Here is a 19848-nt window from a genome sequence, read left to right as displayed (position 1 = left end):
TGTGCCCAGGTGGCCAAAAAGGTCAATGGCATCCTGGCTTGTATCAGAAATAGTGCTGCCAGCAGGAAATGATCATCCCTCTGCACTCAGCACTGGTGAGGCTGCACCTGGAGCACTGCGTTCAGTTTTGGGCCCCACACTACAGAAAAGACATTGAGGCCCTGGAGCATGTTCAGAGAAGGACAATGAATCTGATGAGGGGTGTGGAGCACAAGCGTTATGAGGGAGCAGCTTGAGGCAACTGGGATTATCTAGTCTGGAGAAGAGGAGATTCAGGGCAGACCATATCACTCCCTGCAACTACTTCAATGGAGGGTGTGGTGAGGTAGGAGTTGGCCTCTTTTCCCATGTAACTAGCAATAGGACTAGAGGGAATGGCCTCAAGTTGTGACAGGAGATTCAGGTTTGAAATTAGGAAAAACTTCTCCCAAAGACTGGTCAGGCACTGGAATGGGCTGCCCAGGGAGATGGCGGAGTCACAGTCTGTGGAGGTGTTCAAGAAACTACGAGATGTTGTACCGAGGGACATGGTTTAGTGGGAAATACTGGTAGTAGGTATACAGTTGGACTGGATGATCTTGGAAGTCTTTTCTAACCTTGGTTATCCTATGATTCTATGAAATAGGAGCTTTACTTTCAGAGCGACTAACATACAGCTGCAGAAACACTTTTTACAGACTTTACTCTTTCTTATTCCTCTGCTGTAGGGAACGATTATGAAATCAAAAGGCATTGTGGTTTTTTGTTTGTTTGTTTGTTTTCTCCTAGCAAAAAGGAAAGCACGTTAAACATTAAAGTAGTGTTGTCTACATTTTGTGTGGACTGCCAGTTTAGGATAGGGGCGTGCATTCTCACTCAACAGTTCCCAGTGAAACAGCAGTTACAGTTCAGGAGCAATAGCAGGCAAGAAGGTTCAGCAGTTTGTTTCCCATCATGCTGTCACTGCTGCACTCAGAAGTTAAACAAGCACTAATTCCACTGACATCATACTTGCATGCCCTTAAAAGCAGCTCAGACATGTTTGAACTCATTCACAGTGAATTCTCAGTTTGGCATATGATCCAAAGTTCAGTATTGTAATATTCATTAGTGCATTAGTCAGCATGCAGGCAATGAGGAAATTGACTTTGAAAAAAGGAAAAAAAAACAAACCACTAAAATTGGCTGCATAAAAGAATGATTTCTCATGTCAAGGGTGGGTAACTGGATAAACCTGCATTTCCAAAACAGCTTTCTGAAGCAGAACTAAGAAACAGGATAGCTTTGTACACTAAGACAGAACAGTGTGAATCAAGTTTAGTCAGTCATTCCATAATACAACTTGCTCGTACAGGAGTTTAAAGCAAAGCTGAAAATGATCTGGAACTCAAAGAAAAACTTGGCATTCCAGCAAACTTAACTATATGTTTTAGGATGTTATGAGATTTTTAATTGGTTGAAAACAGGACTCTTCACTGGACTTCTTAGAAGTCAGATGGTCTCAGCTCTAGACATCAGCACCACCGTCATACTCCCATTAATTAAATCATACTTGCAAAAAATAACATTTCTGAATTGTGTTACTCTGCTTCCTCGCTCCTTTTCCTCATCTTCTCTTAGCACAAAGGCAATATAAATTACCCTTTACGCATTCTGCTATCCTCAGAAAAATCCTTGTTCCTGACAAGCAGAGAAAGAGCACATCTCTAGTATCATATAACATGCAATAGGAGGTGGCTATGACACAGGGCTGCTCTCACAAAGACAGAACTTCACAAGCTGGAGTATTTATCCCAGCTGCAGTGGGAAATGCAACGGCCCCAGTTCCAGTGCTAAACAGAAGTCAACAGCCAATCACAGCAGATATCTGTGAGTAACTGCACCTAGCACAGCAGACTGCAGGAAGAAGAGGAAGATCAAGAAGAAAGCAGATCATAAAAGTCAGCCTCCATGTGAGGGACTAGACCAATCCATAGGTATGGTTGAAGATTGAAACTGTAGCAGTACCAAACAAGAAAAAGAAAGATTAGATGACGGTCAGCTGACCTTCAGACCACAAATTAACTCCACAAATACACCAATGAGTTCCTTCCCAGACTTTGAGTGCCCTGAGTACCATGAGTATTTCTCCTGAGTTGTTGAGGTTTCCAAGTAACTCAGCTCCTCAGCAAATCAATTTTTCAGTTCCTCTTTTAAGTTGATCTTAAATTTAGCCTCCAAAAGACATCCTTGGAAATGATTTGCTGAGATTACAGAAAAACTCTAAATCTATGGCTTCTAATGAGATACTCCTGCTTTCCCTGCAGCCAGCTGTGCAGACAGCAGTACCAGAAAAGGAGAGCATCAGTTAACATTCTTATTCTGAAGTGAAGGATGCACCAACTGCAAGATTTCTATAACCTGCAGTCGCTGCCACTTTCCACAGCGTGCTTCCCACCAGTCTCAGACACTCGTGCTTGATTTGCTCGGAACTCTTGATTCCATACCCATTTTCTCCCTGTTGACACCTGCACAGATATGCTCTACAGATTAGTATGAACTCGGAGCTACAGAAGCATGGCTAATCTCTGAGAAAAGAAACAAAAAAAAACAGTGTTGCTTCTACAAAGCTAGAGAGCAAACCTAAGACCACCAGAAGAAAGTCACGAGCACTTCAAGGCACAATTATTCAACTTCCTTCTTTTGGAGACATGGCTACAAGGATGACATGCATTATACAATGAGGCTTCAACAGCTTTGAAATAATTAGAAGATAATCTATTTGCTCCTCTAGGTACAGAGATATGAACCCTCCTTCCTGGAGAAACTTGCACCCAGGCACAGTTGCAGCGACCTGCACAATGTTTATTCTATCCATTAGCTGTGAGTTAATCATTTAAAGCAGAAATAGAAGCTAACATTCAAGTGCTTCTCTGAAACTGCTAGCAAAAAATAATTTAAACAATCTGCATGCTACCCCTAGTAATTCCTATATTGAGTTCAACTAAGCAGTCACATCTGCACATACAGATAAAGATGGGGTCTGGGCCGATGTGGATATTTGATGGCTGCCACACTCAAACCTACAAACCAGCAAGACGGGATGTTTCTGCAGAGTTTAATAACCTTCATTCCACTCCTCTGAACAAGACAAACACTCAGCCTTAAGCAATGACATGTGAAAACTCAAACTTAAGTTTTAGAATGCTCCCTAATTTCATTTCTGATGTTTAATAAGCAAAGAAATGCAGATGAAACACTGCCCACAGCCCCCCTCACCATCATGATACACGTTGGACCCAAAGACATTAACATCCACTCCATACTTCAGTGCAATGCAGGTGAGGTGCATATGAGTTTCAGGTGTTGTTTGGCTGCAAAACCAGTGCCCGGTGGAATGCGTCTTCACAATGCATGAAGGTAGTTCATTAAAATAGATCAACTTGCATCAACCATAGTGGCACTCGTTCTCTTGACACACTACCATTGTGGCCTGAGGTTTGGTAGACTGAGCCGAACAATTTCCCAGCATAGCTTTAAAATGCAATATGCTTCTGAAGAGACTTCTGGTAATAATGCGACACTCACTTTTGAGATGCTTTCACATAGAACTCTTAACTCTCAAATACCAGAAAAACAAGTTCTCCAATTGTAAAGCACAGACAAAACTTAAAGAAGCAGGGGAAAAAAAGCACAAAAAGTACTGTGGTTAGCTAAGCAAAGAACATACACGTGTGAGTTTGTGCAAGAAAAATGCTGTACTCCCACTGATTCTGCTGAGCCCAGCAGCGAGCGGAGTTCTATCATCACTTGCTCATGATCAACAGCATCAATATAGCAGAGCACTCATGCAGCTCTCTACAGCTCAATATGGCAAGTGAGGGTTTTCCTTTTAAGAAAAAAATAGCCAGATTTCTGTCTACCTGGATACAAAGGCAGGTCTGAAGGAGAAAACAGATGCAGCAGTTTCTAAGCAACCTTGTAGAACAGCAAGAGTGCCAGGACTCCTGACAACACTGCAGCCACTAAAACACCAAGGGATCAAACTGCAGTGTTTCTTTACAAAATGTGTGCTTAGCTATTATTCTACTTTCCCACTGCAAAACACGAACAAGGGTACCCAGGCAATTGCAATGCCACCTCATTCTAAGGGCACAATATTGCAGTCACCTCATGAAAAAAATATTTGCATATTTGTAAGAAAAAAAGAAGAACACTACAAGACCACGGAGAACTTCAGGATCTTTGGGCAGCTCTACCACTTTCCAAGTTTCTTACTTTCACATAAGAAATTACCATTGAACTACATTTCTTTTATGTGCATCTTCTCCACAACTGGTAATTAAATTCCCAACTCAGGATTTTGAAAGCAACAATGAATTAGGAACTATTTGCTATCAGCCTTCCATGAGTGCTGTCTTGCATTATATAAAGCTTTTTTGAGAGTTGTCTAAATTCAATTGAACCCAGATCTTCTGGCAACCTCAACAAGCCATCTCTCCTGCAAGTACAGTAACCAAATACCATACCATGTTAGCTTGCAGCCAGCTCTGATGGATACTATGTCACCATTTACACATTGGTTGAAATAAGCTCATTTACTTACAACAGTCACTTTACAAAATTCGATCTTTTCACTAATTTGGATTATCCTCAGTTTGCATGCACAGTCAAGCTAGATTCTTTTTTATCAAATATCTTATTCAACTTTAAAGACTACCAACACTGTATATTTTTGGACTTCTGCAATCCACATACTCAGGAAGTTGAATATGCTCCCCGAGCATATGAATAGACTACAGCCTGTTTCTCTTACAGAAGCTGCTGATAAAATATATTACAGTTGTCCAGAATCAGCAGTGAAACCCCCTTCTTAGGGAGCTAAGCTAGAAGTAAGATGATTCTTATCCAGCATAGATAACCTCAGTAATCCCAGCACAGCCTCTGATAAACAGACCGTGTTACAACACACATCAGGTCCTCAGACCTGGGACTTCCTCTCTGAAAGCCAGAGACTGAACAAACCAGATTTGTTTTACTATAGATGTAGTCCCTCCTGCCCTCAGACTTCCTCAGCACTGTCTCATTGCTTTATCGTGAATAAATCACTTCACGTTAGGATCTGTTTGCCTTTATTACAAATTGTTTCCTGATATCCACCTACAAGTAGAGACAGTGAAACCTCATAAGGAGGCAGCCTCCCAAAAAAAACATAACCTCCTTCTGCATTTCAACAGCTACAAATTAGGCTACAAAATTAAGTTTTTAAAAACTATCCATGAAGATGACAGATAGTTTTGGACCCTCATCTTCTGGCACTGGCTTGCAGAAAGGAGGAAAAGCACAGAAACATGAAAACAACTCACTGGAAAGCGCAGGCTCACAGAGCAGGTTGTCCTGATTTCTCAGCCCTGCCCCTTCACACAACACATGCTGTAATGCGAACTGGTACCTTTCCTTCCTTCCACCCACTCCTTCCCCAGACTTTGCCTCAGACTCAGATGGGCAGGATAAGGCCACCAGTTGCCATGAAAACCTCCAATACCTGATTTCTGCAGACCAGCTCCCCATCTTTTAACAGCTGGGGATTGTTCTACCCCAAATGAACTTGAGGCCACCCTACTAAGTAGTGTCAAGGGGCTGCACCTGGAGAGCGTCCATCCCAGGCATCTTTGCTGGTTTAAAGCATAGTGGAGGCCAGAGACCAAGCTGCCATTCTGGAACGAGTCAGAGGCACAGGCTCCACAGCATGGGATAAGATTGCACTTCCACGCCCCATGCAGTACCTGTTCTGTAGGTTTACCATTTCAGTTTCCAGGGCTTTCATTTTAATGCCTTTGAAGACACCAAAACTCCTTTTTCTTTCGGGTCTTTTTAAGTTTGTGCTTGAGTATAAACACAAAGGAACAAATTGGCAACTTTTAAGTTGTTAATTTGAGTTTAACAGGGAACTGCTATTTTTCCTAATACATGCAGAGCACAAAAACTAAGCAGTAAGCTAAGAACTCTCCCTCATCTCCCCGGATGAGTAGAGCTTACAGCTCAAACAGCAGCATACAAAAACATTATCATCCAGGCAACAGCATCAGAACCCGCTGGTAATCACAGCCATCGCTGCCATGCACTGAAGGACTGGAAAAAGACCTTCTCTTGTTTGTGTTCAAGATGACAAACAATCAGTGTTACTGTTCAGAGACTAAAGCGTGTTTGTCTGGCTTTGTATTGCAGCAATAGTCACTTGGCAAATTAGAAGCACATTCCCTTTATAAGTTTCAAATCAGCAGGCAGGTGAAGAGTTTGACTGTTAGGTTAATTGAGATCTCCTCTGCATTGATTTGTCATGAGCATTTCACAGTAAGATAGCTGTTTCAGTTATTAATAAGGAAAACCATAACCTGCATAACCTAGAAATGTGAGTATCGCTCTTCTGTGCTCTTCAAATGGTAGTTTCAGAGACAACACAATCAATAATCTTTGAGGGTTTCATGTCCCTCTCCCCACCAAAGGAGGGAGGAGTGGAGGCAGAACTTAACAATTCAATAAAACTGAGTAGAAGTTGCTGAGACTACCTCGCAGGTGCACAAAATGAACATGGCAGAAAGTGGGAAATGCTAAGGTGAACTGTTTATGTCTGAAAGAAAACAGTGTCTGAGGCCACAGTGCACACACAACACGGGTGGGCAGCCTGGTCTGGTGGTTGGCAACCCTGCACATAGCAGGGGGTTGAAACTCCATGATCATTGTGGTCCTTTTCAACCCAGGCCATTCTGTGATTCTATGGATGGCTTAAACTTAATACCAACCTACCTGGATGCATCTTTGTGATTTACATTACAAAACAAAATCAACACTTAGCCACCATCTTCAGCCCCAGAAACTGTATTTGCTTTACAGAACAAGCTTTAAGGGACTGCTGATGCTGATATAAATATGTAGCCTAAATAAAATACGCAGAATACATCTCAAGCATGACTATATGTGCTAAGTCTCAAAAGAGAAACAAACAAACAAAAAGCACATTGCTTTACACAGAGACTTTGGATAACTGCAAAAGTGAGGCTTTTGCAGAAAGATAAAAGATAATGCTGAGAGATCTATATAAGTAAATGATACCAACTGAAAAATGTGCTCTAAATGTCAATACTGCACATCTCTAACAACTGACAATGAAAGTGAAGATGTCTAAATGGTCCCTTTGGAGACAGAAACATATTACCTTACTGTGGACGATTTCTAGGTCTGCTTAACATAACAAAAGCAGACATGCCTGCAAGATTTGTTTTAGGCAGATGCTAATCCCAGTAGGAAATTGAGCCTCAATTCAAGCTTTGACTTCAACCAACAAACAGTACCCAGGATTTATTGCCTGGAAGTCTTCTGGACAGCCACCAGTCTGCGTGAGTACCGCACAGCTTGGTTACTTGTGCCAGTTCTCACCACTCCAGGCTTACAAATAAGGCATGACTTTTCCCTCTGTTAAAATTTAATAACAAAAACAACTCTTAAAAGAATCAGGCTGAGACATGACATTTGGGTTCCCTGAAGTACTATTTTGTAGCTCTCCAGTCATTTATGCACTGGAGCTCACTAGTTTATGTTCCAAGCACCACACTGAAACTCGCTTGGTTGAGCTACTAATCTGGCAAAAGGAGAAAGGAAATCAGTAAAAGTTTAAAAAAAAAAAAAAGAAAGAAAAGCTAAAGAAAATTCAAATATATTCCAACAAATAGAAAAGGAAAATAATTACAGAACAAGGGACAATCTCATATGAACGTCTCTGAGACAAGACTCTGTGACACAAGCACTATCCGTGAAAACTTTCAGGACTTCCAAGGAACAGATTTAGCAGAAGAACCATTACAAGGGAATACTTGTGTCCCTACCCCCCCATCCACTTGTGACCAACATTTCAGCCCCAACTCAGTCTGATCCAACAGAGTATTATTAATATTGAATTAATAGATGCAGACTCCCGTGAAAGTCACGTTCACGCTTGTAGAAGAAAAATTAAAGAAAATGTTCTTACACTTCTAGCTACCAGGTAGCTAACCGAGGCAAGCAGCAACTGTAATCAGAATCCACAAACCAATCACTTTCTCCTTCCACCCTCCTAAGATGCGCACTTATATGTTAGGGAATGGGAGCAAAGAGAGGAGGAGAGGAAGCTAAAACACTGGGTGAGAAAGCAGTGAATACAGTTCACATCAAAGGAAAGAAAGTATCAAGAGCACATGGCTACAAAGATCACTGCAGGCTTTTCCTATCTCCAGACTAAATAAATAATGTCTGACAAACACTTTCATTTCATTGTTTGTTTACACTGGAAGAACAAGCTCTATGTCCACCTAACTCAGATCACAGTACAGCCAGCCCAGGACAAGACGTGGCTGATACTGAAATCAATTTACAGAAAGTCCTGCAATTACTAACCAGCTTATGATCCCCATAAATATGTTTCCCAGATTACAAAAACAACATTCATATGAACTATAAGGCAGCCTCAGTATTCCAAGATGGCCTGAACCACCCAAATTCATAGAATCATAGAATGGCCTGGGTTGAAAAGGACCCCAAAGATCATCTAGTTTCAACCCCCCTGCTATGTGCAGGGTCGCCAACCACCAGACCAGGCTGCCCAGAGCCACATCCAGCCTGGCCTTGAATGCCTCTAGAGATGGGGCATCCACAACCTCCTTGGGCAACCTGTTCCAGTGCTTCACCACCCTGTGTGAAAAACTTCCTCCTAATATCTAATCTAAACCACCCCTGCCTCAGTTTAAGACCATTCCCCCTTGTCCTACCACCATCCACCCCTGTAAACAACCGTTCCCCCTCCTGTGTATATGCTCCCTTCAAGTACTGGAAGGCCACAATGAATCTCCCCGGAGCCTTCTCTTCTCCAAGCTGAACAATCCCAGTTCCCTCAACCTTTCATCACAGGAGAGGTGCTCCAGCCTTAACATCTTAGTGGCCCTCCTCTGGACCCGCTCCAAGAGCTCCACATCTTTCCTGTACTGGGGGACCCAGGCCTGGATGCAGTGCTCCAAATGGGGCCTCAGAAGAGCCAAGTAGAGGGGGAAAGCAGAATACCTTAAAGCTTGGTATGTTATTCAAATATCTTTAAGGGAGGAAGGAGCTGCTTTATTACTTTGGAGTATCAGAGCATTAAGGGCCTCCTGGCTTTCAAACTGCAGTAAAAGGAGAGCCCAGCATGACTACAGGAGCTGCAGATGAAGACAGCCCACCTCCACGAACACGCCACTGATTGAGCTCAGAAAAAAAAAAAAAAAACACTCAGCAGCTGCCAAAGCATGCTGAGCACACAGCAACCAAGGCAGGCTGAGAACTAAGATGAAGCAAACAGTGCAAAGCAGCAACTGAACAATGGGCTCTGAAACCTGAGAGCAGCCTCACACGGATCCATCGCGTCCCACTCTCCCAGCAGCCTCCCCCAGTACCAGGCAGGGCAGCGAGTGCACCACCTGCAGCCTACACGTGTGGGGACTCCAGCTCTAACCCCAGTGCTCGCACATACAGAAGGGGAAAGAACTACTGCAGATGCTGTTCTGGAGACAGTATGAGCCATTTCATTAATTACTACCAGAAAAATCAAAGGAATATATTCACAGTATATGAGAAGGGTTTGTACAGCCCCCTGTACTTTCACCAAGAGTATTCAAGTTACACTGCCAGATTTTTACCTTGGTAAAATCCCTCATGCACATGTTGGGAGCACAAGGAGCAAACTATTTGACTAGTTACATTTAACTGCAATAAAAGGAAAAAAAAAGATGAAAAATGGAATCTCACTTTTAACAAGAGAGAGAAAGGATGAGCATATCCATGTGACAGCTGCAAGCAGAAAATAGCGGCCAAGTCAACAGGAGCTTTTACCCTGGGAAACTATTGGTGCCACTGAACAAAACCAGGAAAAATATGAATTGTGGGCTGCTGACTCGAGAAGTCACCCAGGGGGTGATAAAGGAAAGCTATATCCTTCTTAAAACATTGAAAAGCTCATCATCATACTAGGGCTTGCATCTCCATTTCGCGTGGGCAGTTTCAAATGCGCAGAAAAGTAACTGTGCATACGAGACCCCCAGCAAGGGAGGCACATTAACAAAGACCAGCGATACAATACTACTTTGATGCTCAAATCTGTCCAACTCTTCACTGTTATGAGGAAAAAGCGCAAGGTGCAAAATCAAGTAAGTTCAAAACTCAGGAATTTTGTCAAAGCTACCAAGCTGCTTTTTCCTTCCAAGGTAAGAATAAATAAATAAATAAATAAACAGCTTGTTAGCTGTAATAAATATACATACTATAAATTTGCTATTTAAATGCTTGCTTGCTGGGCTCTTCCGTTACAGGGTAGGATGGCAGTGTCTGAAATTTGAAACACTCTCTTGAGGCTATAAAACTTGCAGATGTTTTATAAACAAAAATCTAGTGCAATTTTTTCCTGCCCTGAATAAAACAACAAAAAAGAGAGATCGTGTAAATGGAATCATGTGATCACAGGGAAAAAGAAAAAAAAAAAGAAAAAGGAGATAATTCTAAAGATTCGGGCCTAAGAGTCCAGGCACAACTGTAAAGCGCAGCATCCCTGCCAGACCAACAGAATTCAAACACTGGGATCCAGGTGGAAAACATTAATGATGTGACACAAGATAGGTAGCAGCCACACAGGCTTGGCAGATCTCTGATCACAGAGTCATAGAATGGTTTGGGTTGGAAGGCACCGTTAAGATCATGTAGTTCCAACCCCCTGCTATAGGCAGGGACACCTCCCTCTAGACCAGGTCGCTCAAAGCCCCATCCAACCCGGCCTTGGACACCTCCAAGGTGGGAGCACTGATACAAATCAACGATCATCAGCATCCCTCCACCCCTGCTACACACCTGTGTTGTGCACCACAAATCATTTTTCTTTCACAGTTGCTATTTGTGATAGCTATTTGTGATTTCCTGTCCTTAGTCAGGCTTATCCAAGTCAGTGTAACTAAACATGTATATATTTATTTATTTCATAGAATCATAGAATGGCCTGGGTTGAAAGGGACCACAAAGATCATCTAGTTTCAATCCCCCTGCTATGTGCAGGGTCTCCAACCACCAGAGCAGGCTGCCCAGAGCCACATCCAGCCTGGCCTTGAATACCTCCAGGGATGGGGCATCCACAACCTCCTTGGGAGGTTTTACTCTTTATGTGTTTATACTCTTCCAAAGACACACTGCCCCTTAGGCACATGCACAGAAGTAGAGATAATTTTATACTGCCTTCAGCAAAGCCGTCCCTTATCTCAGGCCGGTGTTCCCCAGGCCTCCAGCCACCTCTTTTCACAGGTATTTTTGCAGACCGAGCGCAATCATCCTTGCAAAGCAAACATGCAAATTCACCGGTCTGAAGCAGGACCTTCATCTCTACCTGAAAACGGGGTTAGGAACCAAAAAGTAGATTCCCTTTCCCATCCCAAGCAGACGATTGCATAACAGCCCGGGCGCTTTAAAGGCGCCCCTCTATCCACCACGCGCGGCGCGCCGCTGCCGCTACGCCGCCGAGCCGCACCTGTCCGTGGCGGAGCCCCACAGCGCCGGTGACGCCGCGGAGCCGCGCGTACCTCTCGGTCTTTTGGGATTCCCGTTCTTTTGCTGTTCGTCCTCTTCGGTGATGGTGAACAAACCCAGGGGGCTGGGCCTGGCGCTTGTCTTCTTCAGCCTCTCCTGACGGAGGACAGTAGTCGCGCCGGGCATGCTGCTGTTGCCTCTTTCTTATTTCAAGAAAATAAGAGATAAATAAGAACAGGGTGAGCGCCGGCAGCCCCTGCTCAGCAGCTAGCTGCGACGCCGCCTGCTCATTTGAGCGCCGGTAGCCGATCCCCTATGGATAAGCGGGACGCAAACAGCTGACCGACGCAGCATCCACTCGGCGCGGAGAGGCTCTTCGGCAAAAACCCCAGTTAAAGGCACACCGGTTCGGATGCCGCTCCTTAGCCCGCTCCAACCAGATCGCAGCCCTCCGCGGCGCCCTTCTCTCCCGGCTCCGGCACGCTGAAATATTCAGCGCGGGAGGAGAGAACCCGATCCGCCGCCGCGGGCAGTTGCCCTGACAACGCGGCCGCTTCCCGCCCAGGGCGGCCCCGTCCTGCTGCGGGCCGCGGGGTCCGCCGAGAACCTGGGCCGTGCCCTGCTCCGCCCGCTCGTGCTCGGGGAGTTACGGCTCGTCTTCATGAAAGCGAGGAGGGTGAGTCGTCTTCCATATATGTATACGTTGCCCTCCCTCCCCTTAATTTAATCACCTTCCTAGGCACCGCGTGCCTTCTGCATGAGGAATGCATACGCCCACTGTTGCGGGCAGGTGTGTGGGAACTCCGAAATCAGGCTGGAACAGACACATGGGGCAACTAAACGACTCGTGCAGTCAGTATCTGGTAACACAACACTGATTTTACAGCACTAACCATTAACTTTCACTTTACAAAACAACTTAAGACCAACCAAGGTGAACAAAGTCCCCCGAGGCTCCCTTCAGCCGCTGCATTCTGGAGCTCTCCGGCCATGGCCAACAGAGCCCTCACACACAGGCTGAGCTGTACACTGCTCCGCACCTCTGCACAACGTCCCTCATACTTTGCACTTTGTGCCCTCATCTTACAGTCACAGAATTATTAAGGACGGAAAAGACCACTAAGATCATCTAGTCCAACCATCAGCCCATCCCCGCCATGCCTGATAATCATGGAATGCCCCTCAGTGCCACATCCACATGATTCTTGACCACCTCCCTGGGCAGCCTGTGCCAATGCCTCACCGCTCTTTCTGAGAAGAAAGTTTACTAACATCCAACCTGAACCTCTCCTCGTGCAACTTGAGACCATTACCTCTCATCCTATCGCTGTTACCTGGGAGAAGAGGCTGACCCCGACCTCATCACAACCTCTTTTCAGGTTCTCCCACTTCAACCTCTTGCCATTCCAAATGCCACTAGAGAAAAAAAGGTAAGCTAGAACATCTCTCCAATGTTACAGTCAGAGTATTTTCCCCCACTTTAGAGTTTATAAAGAAAAATGTGGCGTAGCCTGATCCGCCACACACTTAGTGACAAGTATACAGGTGGCTCACACTTGGGAAATTAAGGTGTGTAGACACGCATGGCCACCTCAGCCATATGGATAGCATCCTGAGAGAGAAGGGCCAGAGCTGACAGTGGTGGCCTGGGATGCTGACCATCCCTCATCTCTCTGGCTTGGGCAGCAAGCACTGAACAAGGCAGTCACACTGTGTGGGGCACTGGCCCTGAGCGTGGCCTGCAGCCCACAGCACCCATTGCCCCCTGGCCACCTCCTGCCACCCGTCCCCCTGGCAGGGAACTATGTGGGTGTGCACAGAAATCAAGCGTGACGGCATCTGTCAGCATCTGCCAGATGCTGTGTACTGTGGGGCGTGAACAAGAGGAGTGAGGAAAATCCTCCCTAACACAGGCTGTTCTTAGCTCAGCGATTCACCCTCCAGGGTTTATACAGACTGTCATGCAAGAGAAGCAGCTCTGTTTCCCATTCCCATCCACAGACATGCCTGCCACAAACAATACACAGCAGTGCAGGCGCATCCACCAGCAGCAGTCTGAAGCCTGCAGCACCAGGTCTGCAGTTGGTACCAGAAATACTTTCCATGCATGCCTTTGTTTCCAACAACAGAAGTAGCAGAGAGCACCACCTCCCCGACAGCATGGCTAAGCATTGCTGCCCTTCCTTTCCCTGCTTTCAGTCACCACACCAGGGCTCCAGCCCTTTCCAACATTCTGTTCTGGAGCTATCTTTAAAACAACCCACTGCCCCTTAGGCACACCACACTCAGGTACAGTCATGGCTCAGCCCTCACTGCCGGGCTTGGGCTCTCAGGGATGGAATCAGGCAAGCGGGCATCCTGAGGGCACCAAGGATGTTCTTCCTCCCTACATCACTTTCAAACTCGTTATCAGCGTAACCACTAAACTGCAGCACATCCACTTCCACCTGCTGGATTCGACAGGTGTAATAACATGCACAAGGAATTACCTGACAGCAGTTTGAACAAAGACTATAAAGATAATTATACTATGATCCGGGACACACGAATATTTATAACAACGTGCTAATTGATGCTGGTGCTTTAACATCAGACATTCAGCTTGATATCTCACCTCAGTAAACATAAAGTCAGTCACCACGACAACTGCTGTGGTCTACTGCAAGCAATCTGATCGTTTGCAATGGGAGAACTCCAGATGTTGTGTCATTCATTCATAGGATCGCTTTTGTGCCCATAACCACACAAATACTATATGAAACTCATTGCTGGCACCATAATAAGCTGCACACGATGAGTTCACGCTCTACAGCCACCACCTCAAGAAGCAGCACCCTGCCAACCCAATCCCTTGGGCTCCTCTGAGTGAGGTGAACCTCCCCACTCTGTCCTGCTGGGGCAGAAAACGGGCTGCGTTCAACACTGGCCAGCTTATGAACAGAAAGTGAAATCCCAGTGAATACAGGCCAACGTGCATCTTTTACAGGCAGCAGTAGCCTGTGGTAACTAAGACTGTACACGTTTTCAAGAAAAAAAAGATATCAAGTACACTAACAAGAAGCCACCCTGTATCATTGGGCATGTCAAGCTGTGCTACAGAAAATGAAGGCAATCAAATGCAAAATCATATAGCGCTACAGAAGGGGGAAAGGATCAATTTATAGACAAGTTGCTGATGAAAAGCCCTGCATACAGAAGCACTCATAAGATGTTGCTGAATCACAACATGCAGATTTTTCCTCCACTCACTGTACGTTCACTCAACAAGAATTTTTTTTTTACAGCAATCTCACGTCTTTCTCCCGCAGCATTCTCAGGATAAGGGCAGATAAAATAGAGTTTAAGAAAAATACTACAGCTCAAGAGTAAGCAAACAAGCAGTAGAAGTCTTTACTTTCTATTTTTATGGTTTGATGCTGTCCCCTAACTCCCCTAAAGCAGCCCTCTGCCCCTTCTCCTCCCTCCAAAAAGGAAAGAAAAAAAAAAAAAACAAACTCCTGAAAGAATCCACTGATTGATAGAATCATGGAATCGCTAAGGTTGGAAAAGACCCACAGGATCATCCAGTCCAACCATCCGCCCTTCACCAATGGTTCCCGCTAAACCATGTCCCTCAACACAACATCCAAACGCTCTTTGAACACCACCAGGCTTGGTGACTTCACCACCTCTCTGGGCAGCCCATTCCAGTGCCTGACCACCCTTTCAGAGAAGTAGTGTTTCCTAACGTCCAGCCTGAACCTTCCCTGGCGCAGCTTGAAGCCATTCCCTCTCGTCCTATCACTAGTCACACGAGAGAAGAGGCCGACCCCCAGCTCACCACAACCTCCCTTCAGGTAGTTATAGAGAGCAATAAGGTCTCCCCTGAGCCTCCTCTTCTCCAGACCGAACAATCCCAGCTCCTTCAGCCGCTCCTCCTAAGGCCTGTGCTCCAGACCCCTCACCAGCTTTGTTGCCCTCCTCTGGACACGCTCCAGGGCCTCGATGTCTTTCTTACAGTGAGGGGCCCAAAACTGGACACAGTACTCAAGGTGCGGCCTCACCAGTGCTGAGTACATTCTTTTATCTTTTCCTCTTTTGAAGTACTTTGTAAAAGCTTATAACTATCACCACTATATTACTAATTATTACAAGATGTACTCAGCAGCTACTGAAGCAATAACAAGAAGTTTGGACGGTGAGAGCCACAAGCTGAACAAAAGCTGCATGAGCCTCAGTGCTTTTGGAGCAATTTCCACACTCCCTTCATTACCCTACTCCAGCTTTATGCAAAATTGCTAACAGGTGAAGTTGATTTTCTTGTAGGAGACAAAATAATACATAACCTTAAGACAGTTCTGGGTCGTGGTATTTGCCAGGCAAAATAAAAACTGTTCCACTTCTACTCTTGGATACTGGTTCAAGGCCTCTTAACATAAAAAGAAAGCTTATTCTCAACTCAAATGCACTTTATATCAAGAACTAGATTAAATCAACATGTTATTTTAATATGTGCTCCTTTTTAGATTGAAAATGTTTCATTAAGCTATTTGTGATGTGCCTAGTACGGAGGGTCAGGACAAGATAGGTCCTCATCCTATATGCTACCATTAGGAAAGGAGATGGCATTTTGCATATATATTGCTGTTTTCCCAGCATGGAACAGTAAGGTTCCACTGGGAATTGGGTTCCAATCAGATCTTTCCCAGAAGAACAATCAGGGAAATCCAGGTATGGTTACCCCATGCTAGCCTGCAAAAACAGTGTACCTACCAATCAAAACCTGTGTAAAAACAGTGTGAGAGCAGAATACAGCATGCAACCATGTCTTACATGGACATTTTTGATATTAGTAGTCATCTGTGTCAAAAACTTTATGAACTCATTAAAAAAAATGCACGACACAGACCATGCTACATATCAGAACATACGCATAGTAACTAAATTCCAAATTCGATCCCTGCCTACATGCCTCCAGGAGATCCACCTCCTTGCATATACTTTCTACTTAATTCGGTAGATTTTAACTCAGGCCCAAACCTGAGCAAATAGAGCCTTTTATTGTGTGTGTTTCTTTTTTTTTTTTTTGGCATGAGAGAACAGCTATTTACTCAGCATCAAAGAACTGAAAACCTTATTTTCAATGCCATGTGAATCTAGGACAGAGCAAAACAGCCTTAAAAAGACAGATCTTTTTTTCCCTCATTGTAACAACCTCCTACAAGTTGGAAATCACAGAAATAGCCCCTCTGTCATAAGAATTATTTATTCCCATTAAGCCAACCACTCCTCAAACACATCTCATCCTTCTGCCGCTGCTGTTGTGTTGCTCTCTTTTCCTTCTACCTCTGATTGTCAGAATAGAGAATAAGCTCATCCTTACAGGTTTTTAAGTTCCTCTTCAAAGATTTCTTATGTAAATATGCAAGATAGTAAAGAATTTGTAGATTATTTTACAGGAATACATCTTTAAAAATATCTATGGTTTTTTTTTTGTTGTTGTTGTTGTTGTTGTTTTTTGTTGTTGTTATTTAGTCTATAATCATTATTTTTTTTTCCTTCCAAGAATGTGGAAAGAAGGCACCTTGCATTAATCAACAGCACAGAGTGTAAAATGCCAGAGAATAAGAAGGGAAACCTTCACATCTTTTCGAGTAATGAGAATGCTGTCAAGTGCATAGACATCCTTGAATAGCTTTAAGTGAGCAATGAGTTGACTCTCTTATAAAAGTCACAGCCATAATAATACAGCAGTACCACGAACAACTTCTCCGTTCAGTCATTGCATCAAGTGCTTTAACTCCAGAGAGAGCAGAACCATTTGGCCCCACACCAACTGGAAGTCGCTCAGTGCCACGTGAGAGCACACAGGCAGGGATCCCATCGGCGGATCCATGAGCTCAAACACACGCACCAGTAAAGCCATCAAACGCAAGACAAACATTGACATGTCTTGTTACACTTCTAATTAAATGGATTTGCATAGCATGACTAGTCATAAAATTTGCACAATGCATACAGTGATGAATAACAACATGATTTGAAAAGAGTTGGCTAAGAATGATCCAACCTATCTGTGACAGCAGATACGGGATCAGGCCTATAGCAGAACACCGGATTGCTTCAGTCCCTGCTCAATTAAATACAGAAACGCGGCAAAGAATGGGGATGGATTAGATGGGGAAGTAGGAGACAGAAACTCAGCAGAAAGCAAAAGTCATCAGTGCTAATTACCCTGGGCAGTCTCCCCACTGCTTCTGCCTGTGGAAAGAGCGTAGTTTTAAAATACTTCACCTGTATGCACATCAAAAGGTGAAAGTACTTGTAAAGCACCCTGAGAACGAAGAGACCTGACCCATGCACTAAACTTTGGTGGAAACGTGAAATAGTTCAAAGCAAAGGCAACGTGCCAAGACCAAATTAAAATCTTCTCCTCCAGTGTATTGCTGACAGCACTCGATAGATGAAATCCTGTGAAGAATTTGATGCTGTGTATAATTACCAGCACTCTCCTGGCATCTTCCCAGCGCATTTGCTAGATGAACCTGAAAAGCCTGGAGCTGTGGGCTACCTTCTCTGAGGAAAAGACATTAGAGAATCAGACATTGGCATGAAAACCATTTGGATCGGTACTTCATGTTTTCCCCACAAGCTCCTCACACCTGGACTATCAATATGGAGCATAAGTCATTCCATCACGTGCATCTCTGAGGGCTCCCAAAGTCAAGAGGAGTCGGTGATGCTAACTCCACCTGTTTCAATCAGGCAGCCCATCCTCTCACGTTTTCTTAGCACACAACTACGGCTCACTTTGCTTGAGCTCTGACAGATCTCCCAGAATTCACATTTTCAAGAATTTCCTCTAAATCCACGGAGGTTATAAATATATCTCATTTTAATGAAAGCAAAGGCTGACTTCAATAGAAGCAAACACGACGTGACTCCAGAATCAATACTTGGGAGCGCCCGCAGCATTACACTGAAACCAGTTTTACAGAAGTCTTCACCCCGAATACGTGTAAAAGGAGCTACACGTGTACGTTGTTCTACAGCAGCTCCTCACAGCCCACTGCAATTGGACAACAGGAGTTGTATGGAGGGGACCTCCCTCCCTCAGGGAAGGCGGGTGGACAGAGTTACCACAGCACCAGCAGCGCGCTGCGGCCTGCCGCGCGGAGCGGGCCGTGCCGCGGGGGCCGCCTGGCGGCCGGCGGGAAACAACGCGGCCCCGCGGAGCGCCGCGGCCGCCTCCCAGCGGCGGGGGGCTCGCGGCTCTCGGGGCCCGTCCGCCACCCGTGAGGCTCCAGATGAAACACCGGTGCCCGGTGAGCGGGAGCGCAGCGCGGTGCCACGAGGCGAAGCGAACGCAGAATTCATCTGCGCCACGGACGTCCTTTCAAAGCGCACCTGCAAAACGTGCGCTGTCGTTTCCAGTTCTGGAGCGACAGAGCCCGCTCGTGCAATTAGCGAAAACATCGAGTTAACACGGAGAGGGAAAGAGCTGGAAAACGATTTGTTAAACGCGGCTCCAAAGAAAACAGCCTGGCAGCCCGTTCCTCCCGTCGGAAGCGAAGCGGCCCGCCAGCCCCGCGCACGGGACTGCGTCTGTGAAAAGGGCTCCCGAGCAAAAGCGCTGCGTACTGCACCTCCTTAACGACAGCCGGCACGTGGATGGGCCCGCCCGCAGCTGTTGCTCGCTGCCGCATGCCCACGTTATATAAAATATGTATTAAAAGCGTTACGTTGTGGAAACGCTGTTAATTAACCAGCAGCCACGCGGCTGCTTTGATGAACGCAGTTCAGCCGCAAACCCAACGCTTGCGGGGGGGGGGGGGGGGGGGGAGCGAAGGACCGCAGAGCGTCCGCGCCGTGAGGTGAGGGGAAGGAGATGGGGACCGAGAGCTGCAGGCAGCCCCCGCAGCCGCAAAGCGAGCGGCACCTGCAGCAGCCACGTAGCGCTCCGCCCGCTTCCCTACGCCCACACCTCCTCGCTCTCAGGACAAGATAAAAGAAATCCCGAACGCTGACCCAGCAAGGCCACCTACGCGGGGGCGGCAGCAGCCCGCCAGGCCAGCCGCGAAGGCCGGGGGTGCCGCAGGGCTCCGCGCCTCGTCGGGGCCGCGGTCCCGCGGGGACGCGCCGCTGCCGTCCCGCATCTACCCCAGCCCCGCGGCCGGGACGCTGCGGCACCGCGGGGCTGAGGCTGCCGCTGCCGCCGCCGTGCGGTGCCAGCGGGGGAAGCGGGCAGAGCCCCGCAGCCCGGCCGTACACCTGTTGCGGGGGAAACGGCCGCCGCCAACCTCCGCGCCGCCGCGGCTCCCCGTGGCCGCACAGGGGCAAGCC

At 46.0% G+C, this 19848-nt stretch overlaps 2 protein-coding genes across 23 annotated transcripts in view; one reads left to right on the top strand and one right to left on the bottom strand.

Moving 5' to 3' along the window:
- The window catches only part of MAP7 (microtubule associated protein 7), a 106171-nt gene that overhangs the window by 86227 nt on the left and 96 nt on the right, over positions 1-19848 (bottom strand). For 11 of the 21 annotated variants that reach the window (XM_015284096.4, XM_015284099.4, XM_015284100.4 and 8 more), the window contains exon 2: positions 11580-11729. The exons of 9 other annotated variants lie outside the window; for them this stretch is intronic. In XM_015284096.4, coding sequence (XP_015139582.1) covers positions 11580-11729 — 150 coding nt within the window. Of the gene's footprint in view, positions 1-11579; positions 11730-12257; positions 12338-19848 lie in introns of those variants that run through there. One more of the 21 variants, XM_040697125.2, reaches the window with a different exon arrangement.
- On the top strand, positions 12044-19257 carry LOC121110363. Of its 2 annotated transcripts, none has more exons than XM_040698399.2 (2): positions 12044-12202; positions 17072-19257. In XM_040698399.2, exon 2 carries the CDS (start codon positions 18404-18406, stop codon positions 19157-19159), a length of 756 nt encoding a protein of 251 aa, XP_040554333.1. In that variant the 5' UTR covers positions 12044-12202; positions 17072-18403; the 3' UTR covers positions 19160-19257. The 2 variants fall into 2 exon arrangements, with proteins under 2 accessions (XP_040554333.1, XP_040554332.1); XM_040698398.2 differs by having other exon boundaries at positions 12083-12956.

The sequence above is a fragment of the Gallus gallus genome, chromosome 3, assembly GCF_016699485.2.
Source record: "Gallus gallus isolate bGalGal1 chromosome 3, bGalGal1.mat.broiler.GRCg7b, whole genome shotgun sequence".
Taxonomy (NCBI): Eukaryota; Metazoa; Chordata; class Aves; order Galliformes; family Phasianidae; genus Gallus; species Gallus gallus.
This window is presented reverse-complemented; position numbering and strand designations above follow the sequence as displayed.